Below are 24,797 nucleotides of genomic sequence, written 5' to 3'. Positions count from 1 at the left end.
TAAGAATGTGAGAAGACTTCATTGGACTGGGAAGGGAAATTCTGTGGGATTGGGAAGCTATCATAAAGAATAAGATCCCAAAGTCCTGTATGGAAACTATATGTACAGGAAGAGTTTAACACTTCACTGAATTGTAACCATCTACGGAGTAAAATAAAGGTTCATGCAGTAGAGAGAGCAGCAGTATTCAGCATTTTACAGCAGAAAAATTTTAAAACTCAGTTGAAAGTAGAGGGAAAATTCAAACACAAACACAATGACTATATAAATGGGACTGAACAAGAATCTGGCTCTAGTCCTACTGGTTTTTTCTAGCTAGCTTGCTGTGGTGCCCATGATGTGATAGGCAAATCCCGAACACGTCACACGTCATAATTCTTGCTCCTGTGAGCATGCTATCCAAAACAAAATTGCACGTTACAAAAAAGATCCCTGCAATTTGAAGTGCTTGTAAATAGCCAGCATTCTAGTTTCATTTCTCCTAAAGTACAGAATTCCCTCTGAATATGAAAAGGGCTTTTCAAAGCCCAGACAAAAGGACTGTGTGGCTGACCATTTTCATAATAAACATATCCCACACAGTTTGGCATCCCTAATTAGAAGCCCAGAGTAATTAGGAGAAAGTGCACTGCAGACTGCAAAGCGCAGCACGGCAGGGAGACTCTGCAGTGCTGCCATAAGAATACCAAAGACCTGAAAGATCATTATTTTTCACTGGTCCCAAGCCATGCTCGCCGACGTATTTCATTTTTACAACCCAGGGTTAGCCTGGCCCCTTGCAGCGGGCTGGGCCAGCTTGACATGCCTTCCCCCCGTGCTACAAGGGGAGTGCCGCTACTCTTTGCGCCGTGCCATGCGTTTTCAGGCCAGCGTGTGGGCTGGGTCGTCGCCTTGAGGGACCGAGGACCACTTGTGTCGCAGGCAGAGAGGACCATAAAGCTGCTTGGCTGTAGCTTGCGCAGGTTTTGTTCGACACTGGAGGGATAACCGAGCTCTTTGTTCTACAACAGAGGCATGACCATACTTCGGAAGATGAACGATGATGAAATGCATCTGTTCTAATCAAAATCACTCCCTGTCGTCCTCGGCAAACACAAAGTCCTGTATTTCTGAAGGCTTCTCGTTGAAAGTGCTGATGGGATCGACGCCTTTCCAGAAGACATTTCATCTCAATGGTACAACACATATTGCCCAAAGTATATTATATCTAATATAGTTCGATTAGCTTATATCATGTACTCTCTTTGTTTTCCAGGCATGTCATTATAGGCAGTCGACAAAAAAAAATCAGAAGCAATTCTGGTAGATCTACCTAAGTTAAGTGCATAATACTAGCTTTGTATTAATATAACATTGTTGGTGGAATGAAATTGAGTAAAAAAGAGACATTTACCCTTTCTATCATTCAATAAATAGCTGACAAGCACGGCAGTAAAACAGAGCAACTCCTATATTGTGCTCTACTTTTCTTCAAGTAGCCTGTTTCAGTCAATTTTGGGAAAGTAGCAAGGATGTTGGGGGGGTTCATGTATCTAAATGGAGATACATATTTGAATAACAGATAAATCAGGAATTTACATATGACTGAGATACTAATGTCATAAGCCAAACCTAGATAGAAATGCATAAAAAATTATATTCCAGTAACAGGAGTGCAATGCTTAATAGTCTCACAGGACTCTCTAGCTGACTAGGGGGCACAGATCACATCTGATGATATGTCAAATCTAAGACATTACAGTTACTCTAGGGAAAACCATATTTCCATTGACATATGCTGTAACCTCATCACTTAGCCTAGAAGCAGAATTCATCCAGACATATACAAATTCATAAAACCTTTTCTGAACTAGCAAATTATTGCCAGCCCTCAGTAATAGTGGGCTGAAAATACTTGGTAACTTGTTGCACTAAAATTAAAGGAACAGCTTGCAATGTGGAGCCCTGCTCGCTGTGCCCTTGAGGCTTCATGGTTCCCTTCTGTTCAAAAGACATCTTTACTGCTCCCACTTTTCTTGTTTTCCAGAATAACAAAAAGTAGCAGTTTCATATTTTTCCTTTTTTTTTAATGATGTCTAGTAGATGTGTTGTTTTCATTTGTAGCATATGTGAGGTGGCTTTTAGAAGTAATTTATTTTTGGTGGCAAGCTGCTGATGCTTGGACCCATGTTGACTGTTAGTAATTAACACCTTCTGGTCCACTATGGACAATTTCCCACTTACTGCTTTTTAAGGTGTTAAAACTAATCTCCACCAGCTCTACATCCCATAGCTCCATTTCACTGAGAGGAGGCTTTTCTTCCTGATAGCCAAGGCTTTTCCTTTCCTCAATTAATAACAACACACAACCCAAAGGAGTATCTGGAAGTGTCCTGACAAGATTCTGTTAAGCAGAATCCTCTGCCGACGGGGATACTGAGCTGAGATAATATGTGTTAAAACCTTCTTCTCAGCTCAGAGGTGTTACCACGGACAAATACAGGTTTTGGCTGTGAACACAACAGGCATGAGAGGAAGTTACCTCAAGAGAAAGAACTGAGGAAGTCCTTATTACCTATTAGATTTTTGGCATATGAGCCAGATAAAACATAATGACAGCCATTGCCTCATAATGCTGCATTAGCGACATCAATTTTATAGCATTGTTCTCATACAAAGAAAACTGCTGAAGTATTATATTCGGACCTCAGCAGTGGTGCATTAATGAGCATTGGACTGGAAACTCTAGTGGATATGTATTTGTGGGTAAGTGGCTACTGGCATCTATGCATGCCTGAGCGTGTGCATTCCTAACCGTGAAGAACCTCTGCACTCACCTCTTCAGGGAAATAATATGTTCAACTTAAATTTACATACAACAACAAAAAAAATTAAAATTAGCATTTAAATATCCAGAATAAAAGAGAGAGTTTTCTAGATACCAGAGTCAACATTTAACAGAAACTTTAGAGTTCAACTGGCAGAAAAGGGGGTTGGATTTTGCATCAGAAAAATCCCAGTCTGGCCAAATTTTTTCCCTTTTCATGACCACCACCTGAGCAGTATCCACGTTTTAAGGCTCATACGAAAATCTCACAACAACAGATCTCCTTTAACACTTCTGTCACTGCTTATTTCTGGTCATGAGCACAAAATTGCAATAATGATGAAAAGCCTTGCTCACATTGACTTCACTGCTTAAAACTGTTGAGTCTACTTTAACTGCCTTCAAACCGGTTCCCCATCTAGAGCTACAGGACAAGGTTTCCTTCTTTTTTTTTTTTTTTTTTTTTTTAACATGAGAATGAAACTTAAAAGTACTCGGATATTCTGGCACCTGCAGGACTTGTGCACCTCCTATACTGTCTGATCACGTGTGGATTCATTGCAAGGTGGTAGTCCTAATTTTTGCACTCAGCAAAGGGCTGTGATAAAATTCTTTTGGAAGAAACCATCTTGATCCACAATATAAAAAGTAGTGGAAGCTGCTGGTGTCTATGGACTAACTTTAGCTGCTGGAAGCTGGGGATTCACTGAAGAAGGATTTAGTCAGAAGAGCTCAGGAATCAGGAGTTTTAATCATCTGCTAATGACGATTTTCAGAGACTAGCGCAAATTCTACCTTTTCAGTATCACTCAGAATGTTTATACAGTGTGAGAAGATGAACAGTGAGGGAAGGCTAAGCCAAAGGGGATCCACAGTAAATCAAAATTTGGAAGAAGCCTCTAAAGAAAGAGGAGTTCCTTATGTTCCAGGAAATTATGGGTTTCAGTCCTACCGTGAATTAAGGTTAGTTTTGGTCACCTCAAGTGATGCCTCCTTAGCCAGTACATTTCTGCAAAAACACCAGAGATGAAGAAAGCAAGCAAAGAAAAAGTCAAAGGGATGCAGTTATTTTTGACTACCAGCCAACTTATGATGGATTGATTTCTGAAGGAGAAAGAGGATAATTTAAAGAATCTTAAATCTCGCATACAGAGTAGCAGAACCACACTTGGAAAAAAAGCCATCTGATGTTCCCAGCACTCAGAACAGAATCATCCCATATAAAATTAATATCATTATTATGTGATTTCCATCTGTTAACGAAGCCAAACGATTAGAGCTGCTAGAAAAACTGCCTTAGTGGAACAAACACAGATAATGAATTTGAATAAATACACAAGCAAAAAGACAATGTCAGGCTCAATCACTTGGCAATATTAAATGCCGAATAAATGAGTTGGCTGCGTAGTGCTATACCATCCAGCAGGAATGTTATGCTGAGTGCCTGGATCATTGCTTTCATCACTTCTGTAGCCAATTTTGTTCTGGATTTTTTTGGACCAAACTGTCTTTCTTTTTTTGACAGCTCCTTTTCCAGACTATTCCACTGGTTCCCTTTATGTTGTGCTCTCGTTGTTGGTATGGTCCATATTCAACCACAGGCCTGTTCAAACACATTCCCCAATCCTCCTCACTTGTCCAGAAAGTATTTTTCACATATTCCTAACACTTTCCTCATTTGCTTCCGAAATCTATCTTACTGGCACAGCAGGTAGCTCTGATAAACTCTCTTTAGCCCACAACTATATTTTTAAACAGAAAATTATTAAAAAAAAAAAAAAAGAGTACAGTTTTAATACATATTTTTATATGTGTAAAACAGAGCACTTGATAGCATTTTTGAAATGTCGATATACACCAGGTGTCAAATGTTATTCTAAATAAACCTCTGTAATGCACAGCAGTATGCTGGCCCATATATCCTCTCACAAGGTAGCATTTTCAAAAAAGTAAAATCTATTTAAAAGTCATAGAGACTTGGCTTCCACAGTATCTAAATCAGTCCCAAGAAGGACATTTCTGGGACAGAACTTGTGAACATCTAGGCAATCCTACACTCAGAAGAATTATTTTTAAACACAGTTCTCCAGAAAGATGCTACTAATACAAGTTTTAAACCTTTTGCAGAGCAAAGCACGTGGTGATGTTTCCCCCTACACAAACTGGAATACCAAGACAGCGTAACACTGCCTGAGCAATCTCTCCTTATATAAGAGCTGACATTTCCTCCGCAGATTGGCCTTCATTGCTTCTGAAAAATGTCAATGGAGACCAAGGTTTATAAAACTTAAGTTGTACATTTAAGCACTTTGTGCTGGAGCACAGTGGTATATTTTTGACTGTTCATTTTTTTCATGGAAACGAAATCCTTGCTGTTTTGGAACACTTTATAGTATTGTACCACAAGACCGTACTGTGAGTGAAGAACTTAAGCTTCAGGGTTGTTCCCAAATCATTAAAAGATGTAACATCAAAGAACAAACCAAATATATTTGTTCCTGTAAGAAAGTGTGAACCTCTCAGTATGCTGATAAATGTACCACAGCATAATACATTTTGTAGTTCTTTTTCTCCATAGAGCCCTTCCCTCCTTATGTCAGGAGAGCCGAGTCAGGAAAGCACATGATATTTTTGCTCTTTTATTTTGCTTCTAATCCACGTGTTCTGTGAAGGTGAATAAATAAAACGACTACAAAAAAAGAGTGGGTGAGGAATGTACTTAAATGCATTCACCTCCCACACCTCATCTAGACATGAAATCTCAAAGGGAGGGATGGGCAGGAAAGGCACAACCCCCCCTACATTACGCATAGACTGTCGATACACAGCACCAAGGTGTACTATAATGCATTTCTCACTTTGGAGGTCAGATTGGTTTCACAGGCCCTGTTCCAAAGCAGTGGCAGGGCTATAAGGCTGCTCTGCCCACACAGCACCCCAGAGAGACAGCATCCCAAATTCCCTCCCTTCACCTCCTACTCCACATCAGCTAAAAATTGGCTGCTATTTCTTTCTAACAGTAGGTGAACCATTGAATTGCCATGATTAGCAACTAGAACTAGCAAGCTCTTCTTTGCTTGCATCTGAGCTCTCCTTAGCCCATGTAAGATGTAAAGCATACTAATATTTCCCAGCAAGGCATGCAGTCAAATCCAAAACAAACCCCGAGCGTGTGGTTGTGGTGCCAGAGAGGCAGGTATAAGAGGAGCATTCCCATAAGAACAGTTAGGAAGTCAAAAGTGCTGTTGTTTCTTTTTGGTTTTAGGTAGCACCATTATCCTCGACATCTGCTGATTCATTCTTTGCTACTGAAGATTTGTTGGGGTTTTTTTTCAGTTCATCCAATATGTATTGCTAGGTAACATAAATATGTAACAAAAGTTAATGGTGTAGGTGTCTAAATCACATTGCTTCTTGTTGTTCTGCAAAAGCCTTTATCCTCGCTGTTTTCTACAAAACAGTTTCAGAGGCACTTACCTTGTCTGACAGCTAGCGTTGTTGTGTAGACCAAGAATAGAAGGATATAATTGAGGAAGCTCTGAAAAACAGGTGTGTTGGCATGGAAATCTTCTGACAAATACTTGCTCGTGAGACCAATGCCACAGATAAGGAGGGAGAGTACCTGGCCAAGTGCCACAGACAGCAAGAGATCCCTAAAAGGAACGAGAAAAACACAGACATAAACCACTCGGCCTCTTCGTCAAGGAGGAAATGCTCATCCTCCTCCAGGAATCATGTTCGACAGAGCTACGACATGGGAAGAAACATGTTGCTTCAGTCAATGAAGGATCTGCTGGGTGTAGCCGACAACGTTTCCATTATTTCTGCTCCTATCACTGGCTTAAACATTGTCCAAACACACCAGCTTTTATTCACATATTAAGCAACAGCAGATGGTACATCTCTACCATTTAATTTTGCATTTCACATTTCACAAAGGATAAATGATAGTTTAAACCAACCAAAATACAGCACTGCTTCCTTTGAGTATCTTCCCTAACAGAAAGACCCAGCAGTATCATTCAGACAGAGCAGGAATCACAGCTCTTCCCAGACTTAGTAGCCACAGAGAAAAAGCAGAGAAAGGATTTTATTGTGTTTCACCATCAACGTGAATCTACCGTATAACCTCCTTCCCCTCATTTCGCTTCCATCTCATCATATAAACTATTCTTTCCATCTACCATGCAAATATATGTCTCTTTTCTTTCATCTTCGTCACAGCTTACTTCCTCTTCTGTTTGGCAGGAGTGGGACATTCCACTTTTTCCCTTCCCGTCTCCTTCTGGTTCTTAAAAATGCATTTTCTGGTTTGGCTTCTTGCTTTAATCTGTTTTCCTTGACTTGGATCTCCAGTCTCCTCTGCATTCCCTTATAACAACATTCCCCATTCTCTCTCCCCACAGGTGTCCGATAGTTGCTCCTTTTGTGCATGTTCTCTGTCTTCCTATAGTTTTCTCCTCTTTACTTAAGAAACCACTATATCTGAAAGCCCTTTTCCCTTCCAACTATCTTCATCTCTTTTACTCTTCTCGCAGAATTTATTACCTAAGCACACAGCCCAATTCAATCCAAACAATGCTCCTTTTCCAATTTTTGTCACCGGATCTCCTACACCCACAGCACAGGGAATATGTGTATTTTTAAATTACCCTTAAGAGGTTTCCCAGATTCCCTACGTGTCAGTACTTTCGTGCTGACCAGGCTTGCTCCACAGCTACGCTTTCCCATGCAGCAGCTGAAATGAAAAAGCGTTGGCCTGGAAGAGGAGTGAGCACGACGACTGCAAGGGAGAGCAAAAGGACATCCACCGGGGACATTTAGTCCAAGCCCTGCCGGCTGCTGTCACCAGCCGCCAGAAAAGAGGGGCTGTAGGTCCCTGGGGAACCCACGAAGGAGATGGGAAGGCGGGAGAGGAGCACGCTCTGCGGCGTCTCGCTAGAGCCTGGTACGAGGAAAGGGGATTAGGCAGTCCTAAGGGAGAAGAGGAGGGAGGGCAGCACTCAGCTGTAACAATACTTCATGTATGTTCTCCTCTGCCTGACAGTTAAAAAAAATTACTTCAAGGCTGCTTTGCTTTCCCTGACAGATTTCCCTGACCTCGGCTATGCGTATTCGGCAGCGATGAGCATCTCTGCTCCCGCAACAAGTTTCCTGGTAAACTCAAGTGTCAAATTTGTTTCCCTGTTTCTCATAAACAATCCTCCCACTAATGTGTCTCTGTGTCACTCATGGCATGATTCAACCAAACAGACAGCAGAAAGCAGAGGGAGCTGGGTAGCTATATTCAGCTAACATACCTTGCTGACAAACAGCCTGACACAGATAGTAAGAGAACAAACTTTATTGTGCTAAACCGCGTGTTTTGACGGGAGACTGCTGGATAAGTAGCAACTAAGGCTCCACAACTGCTGCCTCCACTTTCACATTACTCACTCTACTGTGAAACGTAACCACGGGAAACAAACATACTCCGCAGAGATGACATCTGAGACTACGATGCGAATGCTGCCAAAACTATGGATCCTCAGTTCCTGCCGTTACCTGCTATGTGGTTGACGTGGAATAGGAAATTTGAATAGTGACTGCAATTTAAATCCACATATTAATCTCGTAAACTTCATTTAGTTGGATAGTGTTTCCTACAATGAAGGAAACTTCCTTCTCCTGCAATGAAGTTTCACACAGGGCTGTCCTCTCGCCTACTGCAATTTTTGTAGTTTTATTTCATTAATAAACTAACGGTTTGCAAATCTCTATCTCTAAATGTGATGCCTGCTTTACACAGGATGCGGGTGGTTATTAGCCGTTCTCTATATCTCAGCTATGCCCATGAGATAATGTTGTATTACATCCATTGTGGGACTGCATCTGTTCTGGAAAGAAGCATCTTGGATCCTACTTAGATTAACAGAAAGTTCAATATATCCTCACTCATGAAAGGATTTTCCCAATAATATATCCCTTGCTCCATATGGCAGTTAGCTGTTGGACATCACTAATCATTAAATTTTTTCACACTGGTGGGAAGTTTGATGAGGTCTTATAAAAGGCATAACTTTTTTATCTCAGCTCTCTATATTCAGGTGTGTCACCAGGCCTAACCAGGCAGTACTGACCTTCGTATTAAAAATCCAACCAACAAAAAATGAAAAACGCCAGGTAATTTTTCAAGGCTGCATATCATAACTATAGCCCTCTCTGAAGTAGATTTTGATTCCATCATTGCCATTTTGCAATTTATAAAACAGACATATTGTTTTCATAGTCGATTCTTTGGCAAGTCATTCAACCACATCTACAGGTGGCAGTTTTCCTAAAGAGTTCAAGCAGCTGTCTACGGCCTTATATATATATATATAGCCTGTCATCAGCTTTTATATTTTACATTTCATAAACATACAAACAAGAAGGTAATTCAAGGTAATTCAAATATTATGGTCTTCTTCCTAAGCAGTCATTTAGAATAGCTTTCTATGTCTTCTGTCAATTACAAAATATGTCAAAAATTCCATTCATTATTATATTACTGAAGTCATCAATGAAGACAAAGGGTAATTAGGAGTTCAGTAAAACCAGACATGGACAAGAATCAAGACTATGAACCTGAACACCTCCAAGTCTGTAGATAAAGGTTGGATGTGGATCAGAGTAAAATCTCTGTAGCTTGAAATAGCCTTTAAGTAAAAATTGTCTTTTGAATAACAACAGAATATAAAAACCAAAGACAACTACTTTGTGGAAGACCACTGCAAGCAGCACCGTCAATGCCACCAGCTTTCAAAATACTGACTGCATGAATGATATTGGAATACGCACTGCTTGTCTCTTGATTTTGCCACACATTTGGTATTTTTAATTATGTAAGAAAACTCATCGTGAAATCAAGATGTTGTGTTCCTCCTTCAGTCAGAACTTAGTTAAACATTTCACAGATGATGTATGACATAGAAAGATACATGTCTTCTTTTATTCTAATCTCGTCAGTGCAAAGAGTAGTGTAAGTTAGATGTTTAAGCAGAACTAATTCAAATGTCCATGAAGTGCTCAGACTTCAAGCAAAGATGATCCATTTTATACAGTATAGTTATTCCTTAGACTGTTCATGCCCACATTAAACTCTCCTGCCATACCTAAAGGTATGTCGACTACAGGCATGAATGACATGTAGCAGCACAGAAGATCTGGTATGTTCCCCTTGTCTCATCACTGTGGGCTGCAACAGACACTAACCACTACCATGGAAAACAGGTGAAATGAACAAGTAAGAGAAATCAAAGCACAAGATCAATAAAATGCTGATTTTTACCTTTGGTGAGTGGAAGAGAACAACTCATCTCTCGCCAAGCAGAAAACTAGAAACAAATCTTAAATTATTTGTTTTAGTTAGGGACAATGTCAGCAGCAACAAAGAATAGTACAATGTTTGGATAACCCTAATAACCAATGTATTGGTTATTATTATACATTATTGGTTATTATTATACATTTTCTGTACAATTCTGTACAACCTGAATTGTACAGAAAATGCCTGGTAGCATTATCTGTATTTAACTTCTCCTGCCAACAACGATCTAATAATACAAGAGTCTTAGCTCCTGAGCCTTTAATACCTGGATAAGAATAATGACATACCCGTTCCTTTTTAAGAAGAAGAAGCAGCAGCAAGCAAACATTAAAAAGAAGCTTTCAATGGCTGTGGAAAACCTATCACTTCCTTTAGACAGAGCAAAAAGCCACTAACTCACTGCTGTCATCTCCCACACTCATTAGTATCTTTCCTAAATATCACAGTGCTGTTGAAATATGCAACATGGTTCCTATCTGCAACACCTTCCCTGTTGGTTTTCATACCGTCCACCGCTCAAAGACTGGCAAAAAGGATGATTTCCTCCCTAAGCCCTTAGTCTATCCATGCTGGCCTCAGTAGGACGTTCATTCACTAAGGAAGCAACATTCATTCCTACCTTGAAGAAAAGCTGTATGGTTTGAGGGCCCTCAAACAGAACACCAAAAAGAGTCTCTACAAAAAGCTTTATAAAAGTGAGGTTTTCTGCCTTTCAGGGTCCAATTTCTCTTTAGTTGAGTGCTATGCTATTTCTCTACTTGTGTTCTATGTAAATCAAAATAAAGCAATTCTTCAGAAATCCCATTTTGCCTCACTAAGATCAACAGCATCTTCTCAAGCCAAATTAAAACAGGTGAAGATCTTCAGCTTCTCTCTAAACTTTGATCTCATGAACACAGAGAATCATAGAGTTGTAGAATCACTTAGGTTGGAAAACATCTTTAAGATCATCAAGTCCAACTGTTAACCTAACACTGGCAAGTCGACCACTAAACCATGTCGCTAAGCACCACATCTACCCATCTTTTAAATACCTCCAAGGATAGTCAGTCAACCACTTCCCTGGGCAGGCTGTTCCAATGCTTGACAACCCTTTCAGTGAAGAAATTTTTCCTAATATCCAATCTAAAGCTCCCTTGGCGCAACTTAAGACTATTTCCTCTCATCCTATCGATAGTCATTCACTAATACAGAGCAAATAGAAGACATTCTTCCCCTGTAAACCAGCCTGCTCCTTGATTTTTTTTGCTTGAATTAAAATCCTGCATTGGAACCAATCAAATTCATTTCACTGCAGCCACGCTTGCTAGTTAATCTGTCCAACGCCTCCTATGGAGTCAGATGGGTATTGTGAAGTAAGAAGGAGGTGAGAATTACTCCTAAACCTCCAGGTGTCACACTGCTAGGCATGTTTCATGGGTTTTTCATGATATCCTAACAGAAATTAAACAATACTTCTTTATCGCCTCTTTAGAAGTGCAGTCAGAAGACAAAGACTCTTCTTCACATTGGGAGCCATTTAATTCTGTTTAAATTCCTGGGCTGGTAGCTGCTGTGCATCATTTTCACTTGTTCCTCCAGGCATGTGGAAATATCTGTTACTTGAGTTTCTCCTTGTTTATCAGCCATGATAATGCCATAAACTTCTGAAGACAGACATTCTTATCAAAGAACTCTGAAGTTAGTGCTTGGTTCCTAGCACATACACACAGGCATGATATGAAGTACTAAACAGCTATCCTCAGGTTCTCCAGTAATTATTTTTCATAAAGTTAAAACATTTACCTTTGACTATGAGTTCATTTCCATGTCCTCCCCAGAACATCAAAACTCCATTCACAACACAAAATCAATGCAATACAACATTCAGAAGGGGCCACACAATCACAGCTGCTGTAAGCTGGAGCACCAGTGACATGCAGAGTGTGGCCAAGTGATTTAAACATTCAGGCCTGTTTTATTCTGACACTAAATCCTGTTTTAAAGCACCCTCCATGTCAGTTTTCTTTTAACTTAATTGCTTTCTCTCCTCTCTTTTGTACTTTATTTGGCCTCTTTCCCCGATAGGTCCCCACTGCATCAGTTAAAGAGTACCTCAGCGGGTAAAGAACAGAGACTGCCGCTACTTTTAATCTCTAGCATGAGGTGTGTTAATCCTTCAGCATGCCACAGGCTCCAGCAGATGAGTGATTGGCAGTCTGTTCCTGAGCTGAGATTTCACTGGAGGAACACATCCGTAAAGACTGCTCCATAGCACCATTAGAGTGGGCCTGCAGGCAGGACCACGCTTTCTCCATGGTGGTAATGACTGCTATACAAAGTTATCACTCCAAATGTTCCAAGTGTGTATTTAAAAAAAGAAAAAACAGATACACTTCATTTAGAGACTGATTACTGCTATGCCATAGCGAAGTTGATGATGTCTTTGACAGCATTGTGATTTTGCCAAGCTTCTTCACTTGACTGCATTTTAGTGTGTTTCTATAAAAGCGCAAGGAAAAATAAAACAAGGTCTTAAAAACTTTACTTTGATTTAAAGTGAGCTGAAGTTATGCCCCTGTAAGAATCTAGTCAAATGTATTTAAATGCTTAAAGGTGGATGTGGAATCTTATCTTAAACACCTATCCCACCTACAGAAATGGTTGACACACATTACCGTAGGAAAAGCAGGAACCGCACACACGTCAAAACCTCCAATTCCAAAGCCGCCCCCCCACCTCTCCTGGATGTAGCTGCTTCCACTGTGGCCGAGTTCCGAAGTTCCCACCCCACCCCACATTTGAATGGCTGCTTAATGAGGACATGGACATTGCTTGCATATTTTGCTGTTCATACTTAATGCACGCAGAGGCAGCTTGTGAAAGAATAAATTAACAACATTTGGTAAAACTTTTTTTCAGGACAATCAATTGAACTCTCATTGAAAGCAAAAGCTGCATATTTTCTAATAGGTCTTAAGCAAATGAAGCCTCCTATCAGTCCTGCATTGCTGTGAAATCGATCACATCTAGAGAACACGATTCTACACTAATTTTGCATCTTTTCTTATTTCCCGTTATTCTGACATGTCTGTTATACAGGGGAGAAATTCTACAAGTTGGTACATGCAACCCTTCCGTCCTCTCTGCCTCTCTCAATAAGGTAAGGCTTACAGCAAGTATCTTCAATTAATGCATCAAAGCTGCTGCACGCTGCTTTAGAGCAATTTACAGAAGTTGTCACAATATTCTATAATAAAATGTTCATAGCACTGAACAGCAACCAAGTTCCCCCACGTATATACTGATAATAACACCATTGGCACATGTACCACGTTTATTCTATTAGTCAACTATTCCCATAGTGTATGTTCTCCACAATCATACTAGATGGTGTCTCAAGAAAATATAATGGTCTGAAGGTCTAAACAAAAGATTTTTTTTAATAATTCTGGTAAGGAAGAACAAATCAACCTAAAATATTTTTTGAATATAAGCATCAAGCCATTGTGCAACAGTGAAATACCTAAGACTGAATCCCAGCTAAACTCTTATACTGCATTAGAATATGAGTAACTCTAATATTAATGTACAAATCAGAAAGTGAAACCCACGCAACACTCAGCCTATCCATCACTTAATTCCTACTGAGTCACTATTTTGAAATCTTCAGTTGCACTTAAATGATGTATAGGCTTTGTACTGGAACTCAGCACAAAGGGTGAATTTTCTACGCGGTGAGCTGCAGAGTACCTCAAGCTCCCACTATTGCTCCAAAGAAATGAAGATTCTCTGCAGTATCTTGAGAGGATTAGCGCTTTATTTTCCAAACGTGAACACCTTAGTCTCTTTACGAGACGACAGTACTGTGGACTCCACGCATCTCAAATCTGCAGGCTGGTCTGAAAAGCTCCAGGCCTTGACCACCTTAGGCCTATTCTTTGAAGAAAACCCAGCAGAGGAGTAAAGCACTACCCAAGAGTTCCTCATCTGTTTTCTGCTCCATATCCCAACTAAACTAAAAAAAAGACTTGGTTTGTTGGTTTGGTTTTTTTTAACCAAGGCTTTGAGCCCTTCCAGGTGGGCCAGAAGTACCAGATCAATTCCTTCTCGCTGCGGTTAAAAGTCTCTATGCCTTAAGCTGGGGAGCGGAGGGGAGCTCTGCGCCTTCTTGGTCTCACCACCCTCTCTGGCCACCTCCCCAGCTCACCACCTCTTCCTCATTCCCACAGCAGCTCTAGACCAAACCTTACGGATAATATTTCCTCAGCGTAGCGAAGCTCCATATCGCACGTTCCCAGCTGCCCATGATGTTTCTGTACCAAGTCACCGAGTTGGATGGGCCCCAAAGGAGGGAAGCGGGGTTGGTTTTTCCTTCAGCGGCCCCGGGGAGAAGGTTGTGGGGACGGCAAGGAGAGTCCCTGCACGAAGCTGAGCTCATGCGGCATCCCAGGGATGGCCGTGAGGAGCAGGGAAGGGACAACCAGACTTGGCCACGCGGCTGGTGCTTCCCAAGAGCTGGAGAAGCCCCGTCAGTCACCGCCTTGACTGGAAAGACACACGGGGCCGGGGAGCGCTGCGCGCGTTTCTTAGTCTTCTTTTGGCTTTCCTAGTTGCTTTGAGGTTTTTCTAGTTAAAGCATTAAGGTTCTAATTTTTATTCAAACACAACTGGGCTTGAATTTAAGAGTGTTTTGAGGGAGCTCACTAAAATTCAAGATCTAGGTACATCTGGCCCAAAGCTGTGGCTGACTCAGGCTCTGCTGCTTTTAAGTGACAGCTTGAGGGAGCAGCACAGATTGCTGGCTTCGGATGGCAACAAAGCAGAATCATATTCAGCAAGTCCTGGGAGTCTCTGGAGCAGTTTCTTAAGATCAGATCTTACCTAATAAATTTCCCAACTCTTGTACATTGTCAATTACAGCAATTCTTGAAAATGGCTTTCATTTATTATAAGCTTCTACCCCAAGTTCACACACACGTGCTCATATATATGTGTGGTTTACAATTCCTTAATAAGAAAGGAACTGGAATTTTTAAAAGATTATTCTTACACATATAAAACTTAACCCTGCACTTAATGTTTAGCAATAATACTGCTAAGACAATCTGCTGCACTGACCATTAAGTGCAAAGAAGGCACTTTTTCTTAAATTTTGCAATAAGAAATAGATTTAAAAATAGCAAAGGAAAGCACAGTGACAAAATTTCCATGCTATTATCTTGACGGACTGCAGTGGTAAATCATTACAGGCAAATTGGAGGCAGGGGGGTGTGTTTGTCCAACTTGTTAATAGTCAGCTTCATCCTACCAGTGAGCCAACAAAGAAAAAAAAGCAAGTTTATCTTAAAAAAACATGCCTAGGTTTTGAAACAGCCAGCTGTCTTCCAAACAGCAATTTCCTAGCACTTTTTCAGCTACTAATCACAGGACTTGGAGCACCACAGGCTTTTTCTCTTTAAGAATGAAGGTCTTTCCGTATACAGTTCTTGGCAACTTCCCAGTCTAGGGAGCACTGGATAGACTGAAAATATTCTAATCTTTCTGATGGAATAAAAAATATAATTATAGATGACCATGGGACAAAAGAATTGTATTTCAAGTTATTTTGGCCAAGTACACTGACTGAAGCTAGCTACAGCCCATAAACTTTTATAAATTGTCACTGTCTACCCAAGTATGACTAGAGAAATTAAGACTCCTAGATCTAAAGATTTGATCTAGATTGGAATAATAAATGACAGAAGTAACTTTCCACACAAGAGCTTACAAAACTAGTTACAGACACTGATTGAGAAATACAGTACTGTTAAACAAGTAACTCTTCTTCCATAATTTTCCAGAAATTAATTCAAAAGTAACTCTTCTTCCATAATTTTCCAGAAATTAATTCAAAAAGTGATATTTCCAGTTTTAGAAATAGAACAAGGAACTCAAGTATGGATAAAGAGTGAGCTGTAATTCCTCAGGCTAGAACTCCATATGAAATATGACAGCTACTGAAAATATGAAAGCTAGGCAGTCATTGGGCTGCTGATCACCGTTATTTTTGTAATTCCAGAATAAAGCACACAAATAGATGTCTTTTTATGAGAGAGATATTTGTTCTTACTCTGTTCCAAATGCACCAGTTTGAGCTTTCAGCTGTTGGAGGTAACTGGGATGTGGAAGAACCGATGGCTGTCTCTTGGAGAAAATGAAGTTCTCTATCAAATTTCATTAGTTCATCTCACTTGCAGTAGTTTTTATGCCTGAGGCTCAGGACATTATAAATACAGTGATGAATGTCTTTAGATAATATGAGAAACAGTTTTAAAAGTTTCAGTTCAGTTAAGATCATCATTAGCTCCCAGTTTTCTCAGAGGAGCTGAAAGCCTACAGTAATAGACCTGGATGATTCCCAGCATCAAGAAAAATAGCTCACTAGTGCCCTAAGAAGTACAACATCACTTCTTATTGCTCTCTCGCCATTACTGTACAGTGCTAATACAGTTTAAACTGATGGGGGTTTATGGACTAAGTCTTACAGCTATTGGGAGACAGTTGATAAAGAAGGAGGTGAAAAGCATTACAGCTTCTGCTATACCCCTGCCACTGATAAGCCAATCTTGATTGAATGCTCTGATGGAAAACAAGTTTAAATGACTCGAGATTCCTCAAGTGATAGATGCCACTGTAACTTAATTCAGTGTTGTCAGAAACAAGAAGTACGGCCTTGGAAAATTAGGCAGAGTTCCTAGAAAATGGTATGTATGTGAGTCAGTATGATGGTATGATGGATGATTTCAGATTTTTCCTGATGCTCCTGAAAATTGCGAAAGTTGTTCCTGAATTTCTGTCCTTGTAAAATGCATAACTAAGCACATGCACTTCTGCGCATCCACAATTAGGTACCTAAATCAATTATAGTATATTTGTTTCTCCAATAAAATTAGAAGTTAAAAAACCGACAGGTATGAATATTGAAAGTGCAAAGGTGCATCTATGCAGATCATGGCTGGCTTTTGGAGAACTAAAACTAATTCAATTATTACAAGGTGTAGAATTTTTTCATATTTTTTTTTATGTCAGCACATCTGCAAAATGCTGATATTAAATAACAATGTTCATTCTAAAGAGCATTTAATATCTAATGTAAAAGTTTAATTTAAAAAATCAAACTGATTTGCCTAGATTTTGCAAAATCTTTTGCTTAGCTAAAACTAACTATATATAATGCTTCAGAACACAACTTTTTTTTTTTTTTTTTTTCAACTTTTCTGGAAAGTACCAATGATGTTTTCAATAACATTGAAACATAGAAGAACTGAAAAATCCCTGCTTCAGTGGGCCACATTTTCTCCCCAGGTAGGCATGTGCAATTCCCATAAATTTGAGTCTTCTTTACAGCAAGTTGCAACTATCATCTACATGCTTAAAATGCATAAAAGAAACCTTACGAAAAATGTCCTTAAATTGGCCCTTGCATATTGGCCCCTTAATTGCACCCCTGGTACAGAAAGACAAAGGATACCCACATTAGCATTTCACTGAGGATGGCACTGAGCTGCTGCACGCTTCCCAAATCTTCAGCTACTTCAAAGGAGAGATGCTCGTGTGCCTGTGGCTCATTCTGACTTCAACTCTTCAAGGCCCTGACCTTCTTTCACTGTTTTCTACATGTGGGTTAGTTTTGCTGCTGCCTCATTCTGCAGCCCCTCAAGCAGGAGTCATGCTCAAAGTTGCTTGCTCATGGATATTATGACGAACGCAAAAACGTTAAAATTTTATGCGTTTTTTTCCCCAACAGTTCTTTAATGCACGGAGGCCAGGATGTTCTCCTTTTGGTTGAGTGCCTTTCTCTACCCTCTTCTTGCCTGTGAAGCTTGCATACTTAGTTTCATGGTGGCACAACTTCATTAAGGAGGAACAGAAAACAGCCCCATCAGATCTACCTGGTGGTTAATACACCACAGGAGGTAGAACATGTGAATTGGAGTCCTCAGAACAAGACTACTGAAGCCACTTAGGCAAACATTTAAGGGTTCAGCTGTTCCACAGTGCTGGGTACCAGCTTCTAGAAGAAAAGTTTGTGCTCCAGCTCCAGAGGAACTTTGGAGGCACAGCTGGAGAGTGAAGTCCTGGTTTAGGTAGGTAACTACCCCAGGGCTGCGGCAATGAAGGATTTCAGTAGACTGCACCCTTCCTGGCCCCGCTGGAGCAATTCTGAGTGCTCTGCTTACAGGACTTGAAAGGTGTTGAGTTTTCTTCTATGTCTGCTACCGGTCCTTTCTAAAAACAAGGCCCCTCTAAGCCATTTCAAGTTGGGTGCCCAGAACTGATACAGTGATAACCCGTACTCGCTTTCACAGGTCCTCTCTGCCTTTCTACTTCTGCGATACCACAGGTCTGCAAGGAAAGGAAGCACTCGGTGAAAGGGGACACTGCAAAGCCAACCTCCCCAAAGTGACACGAATTGCAGGTACTTCTCCCTCTCCTTGCTTTTGCTTTTGCTGTTTTCTCACTACACAGCAGTGATGGCCATTACCCAGCCAAAACTGCACGGGAGGTCCAAACTTCTGCATCTGCATTTAAATTTCTATTCCATAAAATTCAAAAAGAAAAAAGATATTTTGAGCGGAAATTACAACTGGAGAGAATTCACCTCCTGCTTAATGAAAAGTACAGTTATCCGCAACACAAAAGTTCTTCGTTCTTAGGTATGAGTGTGATGGTTCTGGCTTACTGCTCTACCCCTAGGCTCCAAGATAAATCTCTCCCTTCCTCTCTTCCTTTCAATTTGGTGAGACAGCATGACTGCCTCTGTCAACACTGTAAATTTACTACAGACCTGACACACAATGGTGGAACAGGCTCAGCTGTAAAAACATAAGGGCACTGATCTCATTTTTGCTGGTTTTAGTAGAGTTTAAAATTGCAAGGTGTTGGAAATAAAACACAAATGTTTGTGATCTGGGAAGGTGTCAGCTGTGCATTTTTAGAGGGTCAGGACCAAGATATTCCTGGCCTACAGGATCCTGCTGTGGTGCCAAACGTACGACCAAAGCCACTGATGACCTAAAAGATGAGAATGATGACTCACTTAAAGTAAAACGAAACCTGTGAAGAAAGGGGAGCTGTAAGGTCCTCTTGCAGGAGATAAACAGGGTCTGACATCTTGACAGAGCATTGATCTGCCTACGCTCCCTGCCTGCCAGGTTGCTTTACTGCAATTTCTTCACAATATTAGCATCTGTATTTTGGATATGCAAGAAAAGAAAATGCAGTCATGCATAATAGATATACTTAGTGGGATTTGGGTATATTTTTAATTTCCCAGCACTGAAGCGGTGACAAGCGGTCTGTAACCAGGTCGCCAAGGGTCTCCTCAGAGTGTGTGGCTGATACACCATCTCCTTCCCATACACAGGGCGATGGCAGGCCAAAATGCACTCCTGAACTGGGAGACCATAGATCAGAATCGACATCCAGCTGCAGCAAATGAGATCAGGCTCATGAGGCTTTCCCAGTTACGCTGGGAAGTTAATCAGCACCACGCTACTCTCCTGATGGCGGCGGGTACGGCGGAGGCATGGGTCTCTTCTTCCCCTTATCCTTCAGGTGTGCCAACCTGGAAAATGGCACTCCGGTATTATCCCCTGGGTGGCTCTGCATGTCGTGCTTCCCCAGCGGCACTCATCCTGATTCTCCCTCCTGCACAGATCAGAGCAGCCTGCACGAGCTGAAACCGCCCTCGGGAGCAGCCCGTCTCCTGTGAAGACAGCCACCCAGGATGCCGTTCCAGCTCAGGCATCGCTCCAAAACGATGGCTTCTCACAAATGGAATAAAAAGTCCATTGGGGCGCAGGGAGGTTTCCTCACAGACCAGCTGCTTTTCTTCAGCAGAGGATCTTTCACCTCCCAGCCATTTACAAGCACGGTCACAACCTTCAGCTGGCAAGTTTATTTTATTTCCCTTCCCAGCACAGCTTAGACCTGTGCTTGGAGCGAAGAGAGCAGGGGGTCAGTCTGACAGTTGAAATGAAAAGTGTGAGGAAAAATCAGGGATTACATCATTTTCTGTGCATGAATGACATTTGAGACACTCTGTTCTAAAGCTTTACACAGCTACTGTTACAAAAATACATGCATAAATACACCGCTAGCATTAAAAAGAAGAGGAAGAATTTCTGCGTTACTCAATAGCAATTGCTCTCCAGAAATCACCCCTCTGAAAGGCATCTAAGACTGTAGGTTTAACTGATGGATGAAATCCCAGCCTTAGCTCTCTGTTTCCTTGCCTTTTGGAATTGAAGTTACCCATTAAACAGGATTTCACTGTAACAATATGTATTTCATTTTCCATTGATTTTTTTTTTCTAGTCAGAAATAAGGGAAATGGAGAAAAGGCAGAAATCCTCTCATAAACCTCATAAGTGAATCAAATTACATACCCATCATATACAGCACATGTGCTGGGTCAAGGGATTATATTCATGCAGGCCACACCTCAACATGATTGTAAATACCTTACACGTTGCTTTTGAGCAACATGGACTGGTTAATTTATGTGTGGAAGGGATTCTCTGACAAGGGCCACATGGGGCTGTAAAGCACCTAAATAATTCGTAGATGTAAAAAAAGAAATTAGCTTTTCATTTCCTTCCTTAGTTTACTTATGGATTAAACTAAAATTTAATTAAATTGGAATTAAATTATTCTGTATAAGTCAAATGCTTTTGTTTATGAAGCATTTTGAACGCACAGGTTGAACGCACGGACCCATACTTATATCTGATTTAAGCAGGTGCAGCTGATCTGGGAGCTCCCAGCACCGGTGACCCGAGGCTGAGACGGGGCTCACCATGACTTGGGAGCACGCTTTCCTAAGGCCACTGCACTCAATCCTCAGTTTCCCACACGGAAATTTGTCTGCAAGTCAAAATATCCTGGTGGCCTGCCCAAGCAGGAGCAGGAAAATCCAGAACAAGACTGAAAAGTTGTCGAGACTTGTGAAATAGAACAAATATGATTTACCCAACGGGCCATCATTCTGCTTTTTCAGATTCTGTTCTTTACAAAGATTTATTTTCTTGGGAAGACACATTGAGAGGACATCACAGAAGACTTTTTGCAGCTGCAAGAACATCTTTACCAACAACCCCCAAATTTGGCATGACAATGGCCCTTCACATGTCCAGCTTTACATTAAATTAATGAGGAGGATTTTTTCTCATTGTGACTATTTTCCTATTGCTCCCGAAGTCTGATCACTAGGCCAAGTGCCTGGACAGACATCAGCGGGCTTTGCAGGGGAAATTATGTGAACAAAACAGTGGCAGTCAATGAGAAAGTTTTGGTATCGATGGCATCAAATCATGCCACATTGCTGTTACAGCTTCCTTACTGCATGCATCTTACTATGCAAAGGTAGGTAGTATATGGCCCTTCAAACATGAGAGCAATCTGAGAACCAGATACTGGTTTTTGCTAGTTTTCAGTTTACGCTGTTGGGAAGTATGACACTTCACCTGTGTGTACTGTACAACTATGAGAGGTACAGAATATCATCACTATCATATTAAGGTGTACATGTAAATATTTTCATGCTCAACTAATATGATTATGTATATGCAGGCATACTTGAGAGGTATCATGGGACCAGAAGAGAGAGATTAATCTTGTAATTAATTGTGTGCTTGAATTTAATTTATATGCTTTTATTATTTAGTACCTGTGTCAACCACTTAATTTGCCTGCAAATCATTTTCTTATATAATATTAATGGAACATGCTATACTGAAATTCATCAAACTATGGAAATTAGAGATTAGGAGGACTCATTATATCATCAATTTATCCTCTTCTAGTTTTAAACAGTTCAAGAGCTGTGGCTTTAGAAACCACTCCTTCAAGAAGAGTATTTCAGTTCAAGAAAGTGCATTTGTGACAGAATGGACAATGTTTTTTCATAATCAGAGATCAGAATTAAAAATCCGATCTACACTGGGGAACAAACTACTTATGGGAGTCTAAACTTCATTTCTTTCCTCAAACAAGACTTTGAGAAGAAGAAATAATAACAATAGTAATATTCATTTCAACACAAACCTTGCACAAAGGTCAATGTTTTTACAGCTCTGTACATATGACATTCTGAGCAAATGAAGATCGTGAGATTTACACTATAATAAACCTACAAATTTGCCTGCACAACCTGCTCAAAAAAAATCATGCCCAAACATGGAGATGGGACTGCTTGGGGTGCTGACTGAGCACAGGGAGAGATCAAATCAATGAGAAACATCAACGTAATCGCTTACTTGATCTTTGCTAAAATGCCTGCTTAATCTTTGGGTTAGTCTAACGAATGTTCAGGGCACTCGTGGACTACTCAGTTGGGAGGGTGCGCTGCTGTATTTCAGAAGTGAGAATGGCTGGGAATTGGCACTGTTGCGAGAAGGAGAAGAAATCGGTAAGAACAACCTGTCTACAAGGTCCTTGGGGGTCATACTGGGTCTGGCTGAGATAAACTACCTTTATCTCGTCCCATGAATTTTTCATCTTACCTTCTCCCTGTGCCCTGCTGAAGAGGGGGAGTGAGAGAGCAGCTTGGTGGGCACCTGGCAGCCAGCCAAGGTCAACCCACCACAGGGCTGGAGGAGATCTCGTTGCGGATGGATGTGGGAGAACACTAGCAAGCCTCGCACAACCACGGGAGCAAAGCTGTCTCACCTTGAGACGCTTCTGCCCTCCCTCTGCCTGTGCCTGACACTGGGAACTTGGAAGGTGGAGCAGCAACCATGCTGAGGCCACGTTACCTGCTGAGTTTGTGTCACAGCAGTGTCAAGCAGTGAAAAAAAAAAGCAACCCTGCACCTTCTCACTCTCTGGCAAGCATCCGTTAGGCTTTCTTTCTCTGATTATTTTTGCAAGGCCGGGCAGAAGAATCACTCCAATAGTCCAGCCTGGCTTGTGGGATAGAAATTATGGTCCTTGGTCCAAAGGTCTTACCCTTGCAGTGGGGATCAGGAAAAACAGGCAGAGGTCTTTAACTGCGGGATTTTTTCACCAAGGTCTCTTCCCAGTTCTACCACAGACCTACCATGGATATCTTCAGCTCTCCCTGCTTCAATTTACTTTTCAGTAATGACTGTCGTATCTGTCCAGGTCATAAAATCTCAGAGAAAAGAGTCTCATATATTAAACCGGCTCCTACCAGAAAGCCTTCCTTTATGTAGGAAGCAGAATAGGAACTGAGAGGTAACACAAAAATAGAGTTTCCACAAGAACACCCATTGGAAGGTGCCCACCAGTGTTGGTGGTTCCACCCCTCCTAACTCCTTGTGGGCAAGACCTTCTCATCCCTCAAAGAAAAGTGTATTATATTGTCTCTTTGTAACTGTGGTTTATTTTTCACAATTTTCTTGGAAAAGCTAAAGCCTGAAACTTTCCCTCTTTCCATTTTCAGTGAACCTTTTGTTGTGTGACGGCTTTTGGTTCTTTGTAATAAAAATGCTTTCACTGCCTGGTTATATTGATTTTCAGATTCCTGAAGCTTTGTGCTTTCCTTCTTCTAAGGTTTTGCTGACACAGCTTATGCTGAGTCTCACAATCCCATTCCCCTCTGCTCCCGACTGAAGAAACAGTTCTGAAAAAACTGGATGAAAATCATCAGGCATTTAAAAATTATGCCAGTTCAGCTCAAGCCTCCTATTTTGTCCATTCTTTTCATCTCTTCCACCTTCCTCCTGGCATTTCAGGACAGGAATTGAATGTAATTCAGAATGTGTGTTTTAAAAGCAAACCTCTACCTTGGCGATCTTGTTCTGCACACAATTGGCCTGTTGCGATAGGACAAGGGGTAATGGTTTTAAACTAAAAGAGGGTAGATTTAGACTAGATATAAGGAAGAAATTTTTTACAATGAGCATGGTGAAACACTGGCACAGGTTGCCCAGAATGCTTGTGGATGCCCCATCCCTGGAAGTGTTCAAGGTCAGGTTGGATGGGGCTTTGAGCAACCTGGTCTAGTTGAAGATGTCCCTGCTCACTGCAGGGGGGTTGGACTAGACGACCTTTAAAGGACCCTTCCGACCCAAACTATTATATGATTCCATTCTATGATACAATTACGACAATTACAGTTGTGATCTATACACATGGGTGTTTACAGGTAGGGATTTTTTTCTTACAAATATACAGGTACTGAGGTCAGAATGTAAATTGCAGGAGAAATTTACGTTGACAAAATTCAATGATGGCATGTCCAGTCTCACTAGAGGTGGACCTGGTGCTATGTCTCTATTTCTTACTTCGATCAATTGAAAAAGAACACAGAGAAAACCAGATTCTTTAAAGTGAAATCTGAGTCAGGCTTGAAAGCCTCAGCAGCCAAACATTTTTCTTGTCATTGAGAATTCCCTGGAAAAAATGGCGATGCAGACTGCCAGGGTAAGTGCTTTTTTGTTTCATTATCAAGCAAACAAACATCAGGCATAGTTTCATACCCAAAGTACACAAGGTTCACAATTTGAGAAGAAACTCCCAGAGAAGAAACTTCTTCATATGTCAGCTAACTCTACATCTAGTACCAAGAGGTAACATTTCCATATTTTCATATCTCAGTAGGTTTTCACTGACTACCTGCTAGCGAGTCCTCTCAAACTCTCCTCCTGCATTTACT

General features: G+C 40.9%; 1 protein-coding gene across 1 annotated transcript in view; it reads right to left on the bottom strand.

Moving 5' to 3' along the window:
* The window catches only part of SLC35F1 (solute carrier family 35 member F1), a 254,948-nt gene that overhangs the window by 100,483 nt on the left and 129,668 nt on the right, over nt 1-24,797 (bottom strand). The window contains exon 2 of the mRNA XM_049818157.1: nt 6,284-6,459. Coding sequence (XP_049674114.1) covers nt 6,284-6,459 — 176 coding nt within the window. The remainder of the gene's footprint in view (nt 1-6,283; nt 6,460-24,797) is intronic.

This window comes from Accipiter gentilis, chromosome 15 (genome assembly GCF_929443795.1).
Source record: "Accipiter gentilis chromosome 15, bAccGen1.1, whole genome shotgun sequence".
Lineage (NCBI taxonomy): Eukaryota > Metazoa > Chordata > Aves > Accipitriformes > Accipitridae > Astur > Astur gentilis.
Note: the sequence above shows the minus strand (reverse complement) of the source record. Positions and strands in the feature narration are given on the sequence as shown.